Raw genomic sequence first — 10,927 nt, 5'->3', positions numbered from 1 at the left:
TCTGCAGAGTCAACAGTGGTATTTGCTGCGTGTCCGTGCCAGCACCGGCTGCCCCAGGGGGTGGAAGGATGGGGGCAAGAGTATTCAGTGGACTGTCAGCCCTCCTGAAGAGTGAGAGAAATGGGTTCTCTGCTTAGCCTATTTCAACGATTCAACATAACCAAAAGTTACTGTATGTTCCCTGTAAGACATACCGATTTTTACCAAATGTGAGTATAATAAAATAATTAAATAATACACTGAATCCAGTTTTAAAGATCTATCCATCAAGCTCTTATATAACGGGGAAGATAGGAGCAAGTACTGTTCTAAACACTTCCAAGTACTAATTTCATCTCTACAGTGACCCTAGGAGTCAGATGCTATTGTTGGACCCACTCTATAAGTGGGTAAACTAAGGCACAGAGAGATTAGGCAATTTACTCATGGCCACATGGCTAGCAGATGGCAAAAATAGGATTTGGACCCAGGCAGTCTGACATCAGGGTGTATGCCCTTACGCATAATGCTTGCCTGCCTCTTTAAAGTAGAAAAGGCCCCAAGGACAGCTGTGGCACAGAGAGAAGTGACTTGTATGACCACACCCTGCCTCTCTCTCAAGATCCAAGCTCTTACCTTAGACTAACAAAGTTATGAACACTGAGTATCATGGTGCAATTCATACTTCCAACAAATTCTTATTAAGCGCTTATTATGCGCCAGCTACTATTCTAAGCTCTGTTTATAACCAAAGAAACTATAAGAGACTGAACAAATTTGGATCAGATTCTTTGACATCTCCTAAAAGTTACTTAAAAAGTCAAATCTTATTGTTACCTCTGTGTGTCGCAGACGGGGAAGATGGAAAAACAACAAAGTAACTCTGATTACTTGAGCTTTCTGGCTCCTTGGATTCTAGATAATGGTTTTCTGGTATTGGAGGTCACTTTCAGAAGCATCGAGTATAGATCAAAACAGAAAACGGAGAGCAGGAGAAGATGAAAATATGTGTGAGTCAAACTCGGCTCAGAGCTCGAGTTTAATTGAGATTCCAAACTGCCACTCTCCCCTGCATTCCTTTGTCCCTGGCTATGACCAAGTTCATGGCTGTATCACCCCTCGTAATCCCCATAATGGGCTGTAGTCCTCGGGGAGCAATTTCTGTTTATTAAGTGGCCAACTTCTGAGCCATATGGAGTGTGGCCAGTTGTGGCTTCTTGCCCTGGCAGTTGATGAGCCACTTTTCTGTTTTGAAAAACAGGGATCTTTCAGGAGAGAGAATGGGGATAGAAAGCAGGGGCTATGGGAGAGCCAAAGACCCAGAAGCGATGGGTGCTGGAAGCGAGGGCCCCTTCCAGGTCATGAGCTATTTGAGACCAGAATGCACACGGGGGTGCCGCATGCTGGCCAGCCTTGAGATCATGCACTACAGGTGTATAGGCCTTCAATGCAGGGCCCGGGATGGTGCCACAGTTATAGCTGTCCACGATGCCACCAGTGGGGACATGTGGGAGTGGGGATGAGGAGACCAAAAGGGAACAATAGGCAAGAGGTGGCGAATGAACAGGGCGAGGCAAGTAGCAGAGGGTGGGTCTCTCCAGAGGTTCTGGAATTGTCAGCACTTGCAGACAGCCGCCCAGGCAATGGGACCAGGCTGCACCCAGAGCAGTTCTCTCAAACCAACGGCCTCTTCCCTCTCTGCCCACAGCCCCAGCGTCTGCCTTTTGGAGTCAGGGAGACATTGCAGCAGCTGCTTAGCTGTTTAGACACCCTGTCCCCTCAGTGTGTCCCCCCTCCCCCTGGCATCTGTCCTCTGGTTAGAGTTGTGTGAAGCGGAAGACAATTTGGGGCTTATTAGTGTCCCAGGGAGACATGTAACTTGTGTTGCTGGGACCCAAACAGCAAGAGTCTTAGCGGCAAACTCCAGCCGAGAAAAGACTGAGGAATTGTCTCACCTAATTACAGGGAATGGCCCTCTTTGTGTTTGTGATTCGGTACGGTTGTCCGATCGCTTTTGATCGCTTTTCTCCATTTGCTGGCTCAGGCCATGCTGGAATTGTGCTAATTAGAAGAGAAATGGACAGAGTGATCCTGTCAGCCCTGGTTACTGGTGGGGACAAAGCGGAATATTATTCTGAGGCAGTGTTTTGTGAGGGCCCTTCTTCCAGCTCTCATTAGGAGGAAGGGGCCCACAGGAGGGGAAGGTTCCGAATGCCTGGCCTGGCTAATGGAGCATTGGGGTGTTCATGTGCTAATTAACAGGCTCTGCCAGCACTTGAGCCAACCATGAGCCTCCCGGCTGCACCTGGTGCCACCTGAAGCCCCCAAATGACCCTGCTCGTGAAGAAAAAGTGTTGGGCAAAGAGTGGGAAGGCTGGTGGCCTCTTTGGGCACAGTCGGGGACACATCTCCAAAGTGCCAAAAAGCCTACACAGGTAGGAAAAGTCAGTTTCAGGTCAGTCAGAACTTACAAACTCGGAGAGGCCACTCTTTGGGGTGGGGGATACAAGGCTCTCTGGTGAAATGAAGCCCACGCAGGGGCCTTATAGCTGGCAGAGGATGAACAGAAACTGGAGGACATAACCAAATGCTCGTAGGTAGATTTTGTGTAGAAGTTGAAAGCTGGTAAGAAATCGTGTCCTGTGACCACTGGGACCACCCATTCACCTCAGTCCACCAGCCCATTTCCTCCCTTCCTGTTCTGCCTGTTTCTTTTCTGTGATGCCTGAATCCTGGAGGAAACAGAGGGCCCAGAGCATCGCACTGGGAAGGTAATTTCTCGGTTTCATTGCAGAGCTCCTGTGAAAGTCCAAACACCCTTCATAAGTGTAGAGGCAATGGAATGACTCACCAGCTCTGTTTTCGTGGCCCGGAAGCCAGAGGAGCTCCAATAAGCTGCAGCTGGAGGGCCACAAACAAGCAGCAGTTACCAAGTGTCCATTTAAAAAATATGACAAATGGGTAACAAAAACATAAAGAAAAATTAATAATGGCATCTTGATATTAATACAGTTAATAGCCTGTGAACTTTTAGTGCTCTAATGATGGAAGGAAGGCCAAGCAAGTCAGCAGAGGCCAAGAATCTGAGCCTGAAGTGAGCAAGAAGCAGTAAGACGGTTGATGAGCAAAGGCTTGAATAAGAATTTGGAAACGTGCCTCCACGCACCGATGCTATTCTTCTCAAGACAGTGCTGCTCAGTCAACAACAGGTGCTTCTACAGGGAAGGCATTCAGAATGGCAAAGGGAAAGGCAAAACCAACCTGTGGGCAAATGACACATAATTGTTTACTGGGAAAATACTCTCTAAAGATTTATTTTTTTTTTCATTTTTTAAAAATGTTTATTTATTTTTGAGAGAGAAAGACAGGGCACGAGTAGGGGAGGGGCAGAGAGAGAGAGGGACACAGAGAATCCGAAGCAGGCTCCAGGCTCTGAGTTGTCAGCACAGAGCCCGACGCAGGGCTTGAAATCATGAACTGTGAGATCATGACCTGAGCCGAAGTTGGACACTTAACCGACTGAGCCACTTCAGGCACCCCACTTTCTATAAAGATTTAGGACAGAACAGTCTGAATGCTGTCCCTGTTGTCAGTCAGCCAGCCAGCCGTGCTTTTCCAGATCAAAGAAACCTACTGCCCACCCAGTTGTTTTCTTGGAAATCAATGATGAGCCAATGATGCCACGCAATTTACTTCTCTCAAACAGAATGTTTCTCTAAAAGGGCACGATGCTCTGCTCTATGGCAGGTAAACTATCAATGGGGGACAGCGCTTGTACAAATACTTGCTCTTCTCTAGTTCTTGAGCGGAGTTGAAAAGGAAGTCACGCTAAGAGTTTTAGGAGGTGGCAGAGAAATATTTGCTTTCAGCCCATCATGTATAATTGGAAGTCCACAGGCAGGTATTGACCCCTCCGGTTCAAAGAAGACACAGAAGAATAACTAGATATGCACTCAGATCACTTAAATATAAGGCTAGGTTGGGAAGAGTTGTAAGGATGTTATACATAAATGTTGTAGGAATGCGGGGGGAAGGGGAAGGATTATTTCCAGCTGGTTCATCAGGTGTTAATAGGAAGGGTAGGTCTGATATGTGCAAAAGGGATTCGAGACTTTCTAGGAACTCAAATGGCATGAGCAAAGGCACTCAAGTGAGGAAGTGGGAATTGTTCAGATTAACTGGAACCGAGACTTCATATATTGGAGAAGAGGGTTGATTAGGATTACATGCAGAGAGTTTTAAATGCCAGGATAAGAGACCCAGACTTTATTATTTGACATGAGGAGGTATTAAAGGTTTTTAAGGAGTACTTTAAGGAGTTGAGAGGCACCTGGCTGGCTCAGTTGGAGAAGCGTGTGACTCTTGATCTTTGGGTTGTGAGTTTGGGCCCCATGTTGGGTGCCAAGATTACTTAAACAAAACTTAAAAAGAAAAATACTTTAAGGAGTAGAGTAGTAATGAGCTTGGATGGCTGGTAGAATAGGCTGGAAGCCGGGAGACCAAGTAGTAGATGGTCATAAAGCCCCACACCACCCACTGTGATATTAGAGGGGAAACCAGCAGGTTATTTATCATTACAGTTGTACTTTCTGATGAAGCGTATGCTTTAAATATGCAACGTGGCCCTTTGAGGAAAAACTCACTCTCCTATAAAAGGGACGTATTTATTATGACAACACAGAAACCATCATATACAAAGCACAGTCGTCTAACACCCTGAAGCGCATGCGCGCGCAGCGCGCGCGCGCACACACACACACACACACACACACACACACACACACACACAACTATACATCAATTTATAATATCAATATAAAAATACAACATTAACATTTCTAAGGACGACAAATACAAAACCAATAAATACCGCAATTCTAAAACATCTACTTACATTAAGTGCTGGTGAATAAGATGACAGTAAAAGAAAGGCCAAAGCAGACCAGAAAACCAACTACAAAGCCTCGGGTTACAGACCTGAGTTGGTTTTGGGGAGGTATCCTCATATTCTCCATATATTTTTCAATTTCCCCAAGCACTTAAAAGTGCCTGATATCATCAACTCTCAAAAACAGAGCAAAGGAAGAATGTGACGTTATGGCACTGTTTGTCGTCTTCCCCTCCCCTCCCCTCCCACTCTCTATTTCTCCCTCTCCCACTTCAACCGTATTTAGAGGAAAAAGGAATGCCAATAATAAGCTTAACTTAAAATCTATGCCTCTCCAGACTGAATTTCTATATCGCATCCAGGCAGAATGTCTTTTCTCATACTTACCCTTTGTGACTTGTGTTCAGTTTGTCTCCCTTATCAATACATAAAATTGCATGGATGGCAAAAATGAGAGAAAAAAATCCAACACTAATTCTAGCATGGGAAACAAGGCACAAATGCCAGAAATAGTTAACGGACCAGCTATTAAACTGAACAGTGCTGCACCCTAGCACAGACACTCAGGACCAACAGTTCACCCACAACTTTCCTTGTATCCAAACACCATCAGACAACTGCCACATGGATGTTCTCTGCATGAAGTTTAGGAAACCTCATGTACTTCATAGAACATTAGAGGCTGGGGGCTGCCTTATAAGACAAAATATGGAGAACGTGTGTAATCAATTTTACGCATGGGTTAGGTTTTCAGGTTTTAACACAGGGACAGATGACTGGCAAAGAGCTCCATAAGAGTTGTATTTAAGTCAGGAAATTCTCCCTTTCCTTTCGTGTGTGTGTGTGTGTTTCTGTTACATTGGTGAAATATCTGATACGTGCCACGAGAGGGGACAAGGGGACAAAACACTGCCACCGTTCCACAGCACATTCCTTTCACGTCAAGTAGAGTTTCTAGTTTTTCATCAAATGGGAACTCCTGCAAACAACCTTCTTCTCCTACCTTTTAGGCCATACTGAATCTTGTTTGAAATTGTAACAGATTAGCTAGAACTCAAAAGTCCTTTCTTTCATCTTTAACTCAGTCTTTGAGGTCTAGAATCCAATACAACTTTGTATGAGCCTTTCACTAGCTAATCCCAGTAGGGACTTGATACACAGGGATCCCCTTTTCCTAGAATCAGAACGGATGGTGGGGAATGAAAGGCACTGGGGGATGGGGTTATCGTGGGAGGTACAGAACTTTTAAAGCAGGTGTGCATTTCAAAAAGATTCTGGCTTCTCCAGCTAGGGATTCTTGGAACCCAGTATGTACTGGAGAGTTCACAGGTCAGGTTGCCTGGTCTGTTTCAGAATCTGATTGGTCTCTTGGTCTCCTCACCATAAATACTTCCTAAGATATCAAGTACAAGTCAAAAGAACCCATCCAAACAACATGTTCACAACTGACTTTGCCATCACCAAATCAATTGTAAGATCCTGGGGCTCCTGACTGACTTCTTCAAACAAGAGAGCAGCACTTTGACCTTTAAGAATGATACACCCCCTGGTGTTCCCCACATCCAAGGCTGAGCCGGTCAAAGTCTGGAAGCTGATTGAATAACTGCACTTGATCCTTCTGTAGAGAATCTGTAAAGCAGATTCCTCTCTTGCCGCCGAATGTCCTCCGAGACGCAGAATGCCAGGAACAGGGGGAGAGGGTCAGTCCTGGAGGTGTACCCTCTGGCCTCTCGCCAGGAAGCAGAGAGTTGCACATCGTCACAGCTGCACTGGGAGGGGAGCATGGTTCCGGTCCCCAGGACATCCTGTCCACAAGCAGTTGCTACTTCTTGGGCTTCTCCAGAATGTTGAGAAATTTCCCCCTTGTCATCTCTCTGGCTGGAATCACAACAAATGGAAGATCAATGAAAACCCAAAATCTGGAAAGGAGATCTCAGGAAAATATAATTTAAAAATGCAGGTTGATTTAAATTGTATACAAAGGTGTGACCATAACAGACTCAGTCACCACTAACCTCCAAAAAGAGGGAAAGATGAACAACTACTAATTACTAAAACTGTACAAAGCTCTTCTGAAGCTGACAATTGCTAGAAGACACAGGCCAACCAGGGAAGACTTTATCATCTACCTTTAAAAAAAAATCCCTAGGGAGGGGCGCCTGTGTGGCTCAGTAGGTTAAACCTTGGACTCGTTTTCAGCTTAGGTCACTATCTCAGTTTGTGGGATCAAGCCCTGCACTGGGCTCTGTGCTGACAGTGCAGAGCCTGCTTGGGATTCTCTCTCTCTCTCTCTCTCTCTCTCTCTCCCCCCCCCCAACCCAGCTTGCGTGCACTCTCCCCCTCCCAAATAAATAAAAACATTTTTAAAAAGTCTCCAGGGAATTCCTCCAAACCTACCTCTCTCTCAAGAATGTAACCTAATAGGGGCGCCTGGGTGGCTCAGTCAGTTGGGCGTCTGACTGCGGCTCAGGTCATGATCTCACAGCTTGTGAGTTCGAGCCCCGCATTGGGTTCTGTGCTGACACCTCGGAGACGGGAGCCTGCTTCGGATTCTGTGTCTCCCTCTCTCTCTCTGCCCCTCCCCGCTCACACTCTGTGTGTCTCTCTCTCTCAAAAAATAAATAAAAACATTAAAAAAAAAAAAAGAATGTAACCTAATACTCATGTTCACTATGTCAGGGGAGTTGCTCTTGGAGACTACAATCCAACCAAGATTACAGTCTTCTTTGGATTGTTGGTCTCTGGACATTTATAATCTCTCATTTACCCCAACTCCCAGCAGTGGTAGTCCCTGGATGCTGTAGTATAACGGAGTTTATATTCCCTCAGTGCAGTTCATCTGTGGATGGTGTAATAAAGTAGGGTTTATAGAGCTTTGGTCTTCTCTCTCTTGGCATTGTCAGTCCTTAGATATTTAATATAGACAGGCAAGGTTTATGTGTCTTTCTCTGACTTTCAGCACCATCAATCTTTGAATGCTGTAGTTACAAGAGGGTTTATACAGCTACTTTCCTACATATGAGGCTTCGAAATGAAAGTAAAACATTTCTCAATTACAAGGGCCACTCCAGAAGCCCGCTGTTTTAGCTCCGTCAAGCAAATCCTCAAAAAGCGTATGTATTATAATACCTCCTTCATCCTCATCCCCACAAAATTGTCTTTTGGGATCTCTTAAATAGATTTAGCAGTGCTGAAAGTGTCCAATGGTTGGTCATGGAGGCCAGAAGTCTTCTGCAACCATGCAGTGGGCACACAGCAGGCTGTGCCTGTGGCCTCCTAAGAATATGTCCCCATCCTGGCCAATCAGTGAGGTGGCTGGAGAGGCACCTGCAGAATGAGAAGGACCTTCACCCTAGCCTCTTTGCTGCTTTATTTAAGCCCAGAGATAGTGCTAGATGAATGGGCTCTACTCCCCCTCCCTACTAACATTTAGTAGTTCCTGGCTTATTTGTACAACAGAGAAATAAAACAATACAAACTCTGTAGCCATAGGAAAGCTTCTGGTAACTGCAGTCCATATATTCCTCATCTCTCACAAATTCTGGAGCTCCCACGAAGGGAAAGGAAATCCCATTACCTAGGAATGGAAGCCCCAGTGCTTCCATTCCCCATGTGCCCATTCTTCCATTCCCCATGTGCCCATAAATCCTGGCTCAAATCAAACTTCCTTGGTGGATTTATACCAAACTCTATACCTACAAAGTAACTGTAAGACCTGCAAGTATTTGTTTATATGCTTGTCTTCTTGCACTAAAGGTTAAGAATTGGGGGCGGAGACTCTGTTCCATTATTCTTATTTATTTTTATTTATTTTATTTTTAGAGAGCGAGAATGCACGAGTGGGAGAAAGGGGCAAAGGGAGAGAATTTTAAGCAGACTCCACGCTCAGCTCAGAGCCCAATGCGGGGCTGGATTCCATGACCATGGAATGATGACCTGAGCCGAAATCAAGAGCCGGACACTCAACCGAATGAGCCACCCAGGCGCCCCTTGTTATTCTTTATATTACCAGCAGCTAGTACAGAGCTAGACCTAGTATCTGCTAAATAAATGTTGGCTGGGTGAACGATAATATATAAAAGAACTATTCCAAGTAGGAACACAATAATGTTAGTTTCCTTCCTTTCTAGAGGCAAACAGTAAGACTTGTTAATCGCCCTCAGTGCTTCATTCTCTCCACTGTGGGATTTTTTTTTCTTCTAAATTTACTTTACTTATTTGGCAAGAAAAATAATTTCCTTTGATGGAAGTAATGCCAGATTAATGGAGAGATGAAGGTGGGGGGCAAGGACTAACTACCCTAGAGAAGTCCTAACAAGTACTTTCTTGCCCAGGGGAGGCAGCATGGACTTCTTTCATTCAGATAACACGAGACCTGAACTCAGTTTAAGTTCCAGCTCTAGCGCTTAGCAGCTGGGTGACACCTTGGGCTGGGCAAGACCTCTGAGCCTCAGTTTCTATATCTGTAAAACGAGCAGCATACTAATGCCACCTGCCCTGCTTTTCTCTTGGGTATTCAGCAGGGAACATGCTTGGTATTAATGGCACCATTAACACTCCACCTTTCCGGAGTGAATGAATGAGTGAACTGTGATAAGGGAGGCTATCAATGTTAAAAATCCCATGGGGCGCCTGGATGGCTCAGTCGGTTAGGCGACCGACTTCGGCTCAGGTCATGATCTCGCAGTTTGTGAGTTCAAGCCCCGTGTCCACCTCTGTGCTGACAACTCAGAGCCTGGAGCCTGCTTCGGATTCTGTGTTTCATTCTCTCTCTGCCTCTCCCCCACTTGTGCTCTGTCTCTGTCTGTCAAAAATAATAAATAAATGTAAAAAAAAAAATCCCATTTCTTGGAATCTTTTCCCTCAGCCTGATCCTATAGGAACTGACTTATACTTTTGGCCAGAGTGGGTCTCATCATTTATTTCTATTGGATGGATTTTCTGCCTACTCTCCAGTGCTTATTAAGGAGTTTTACATAGAATCAAATGATCCTGCAACATGGCTAGAAGCAGGTACTCTGGGAACCAAACATGGGTATTACAAAACTCTGCTGGGTAGAGCAGAGCCTTGCTCTAAAAATCCTGGGCCAGGAGCACTGTACTGATCTTGCCAATTATTTCTACTTGCTGCCCTTCACACCCCCTGATTCTTTTCTGTTTTTTGTTTTTTTTTTTTCCTCAAAATGGGAGAATGACCGATATTTTAAGATGTAAAATTTAAAAAGACCCAATCTATTTGAGGGATCAAAAGGATTTAAAAGGCAAAATAAACAGATTCCAAAGTCTCTCAGTGGCAAGCTCTCCTTGAATTTAACCAATCCTTTTTAACAACCCTCTCCCCACTCAATCATTCCTCCCCCTTCAACCTAATCTAAGTACACAGAGCTGCAGAAACCACCGTAAAAGTAGAAGTAATTCAAAGACTTCATCTTCTACATGGGAGGGGAGAAAGTTTTCCTACTCGCCAGTCCCATATAGGAGATATACGAATTCGTGACATAGCTGCTCCCTAAAAGAGGGCTGTGCCCTATAAATCACATCCTAAGCACCAACCCCTCTTTGCACACAGAGAAATTGCTGTGGGTTAGGGGCAGCTTCAGAGCATGAGCCCTCCTGTTCACTTGTTTTCAGAGATGTTAACATCTCTGATTAATTCACATACCCTTTATTTTATTCATTTCTTTATCCTTGCCTTCCTGCTTTGCTGCAGTGTGAAGATTCTTACCGACCTGCTATAGTAATCACCGCCCGCTAGCCGCACCCCCCTAAACCTAGTGAAATTGTTTAGTGATGCCAACCGCGCTTTTAATTTGCAAGACATCAGACACAGAGGTAATTTATACCAACATCTGTTCATTTTTGACTTCTGAAACAAACTCGCACATGCTGCTACAAAATCCCATTAGGAGTAGGAAGACAGCCTTCTGCTACTATTCTGTATTCCTCTTACACACACACACACACACGCTCGCATGCGTACACACACACTCCTTCCAGCAGGGTTTTATATGTAAATGTATTTCACTAAAAAACTTCCACTAGAGATTTCAAATCTCTTTA

At 44.9% G+C, this 10,927-nt stretch overlaps 1 protein-coding gene across 4 annotated transcripts in view; it reads right to left on the bottom strand.

The window, feature by feature from the left end:
- Positions 1-4,766: 4,766 nt before the first annotated feature.
- LIN52 (lin-52 DREAM MuvB core complex component) overlaps positions 4,767-10,927 on the bottom strand; it is a 107,808-nt gene continuing 101,647 nt past the window's right edge. For 2 of the 4 annotated variants that reach the window (XR_008299514.1, XM_015071657.3), the window contains one exon: positions 4,767-6,745. Coding sequence is in view for 2 of the 4 variants with exons in the window: in XM_015071657.3 (XP_014927143.1) it covers positions 6,690-6,745 (56 nt within the window). In the remaining 2 variants the exon portion in view is untranslated. The remainder of the gene's footprint in view (positions 6,746-10,927) is intronic. The other 2 variants (XR_008299515.1, XM_053224708.1) reach the window with 1 other exon arrangement.

This window comes from Acinonyx jubatus, chromosome B3 (genome assembly GCF_027475565.1).
Source record: "Acinonyx jubatus isolate Ajub_Pintada_27869175 chromosome B3, VMU_Ajub_asm_v1.0, whole genome shotgun sequence".
Lineage (NCBI taxonomy): Eukaryota > Metazoa > Chordata > Mammalia > Carnivora > Felidae > Acinonyx > Acinonyx jubatus.
Note: the sequence above shows the minus strand (reverse complement) of the source record. Positions and strands in the feature narration are given on the sequence as shown.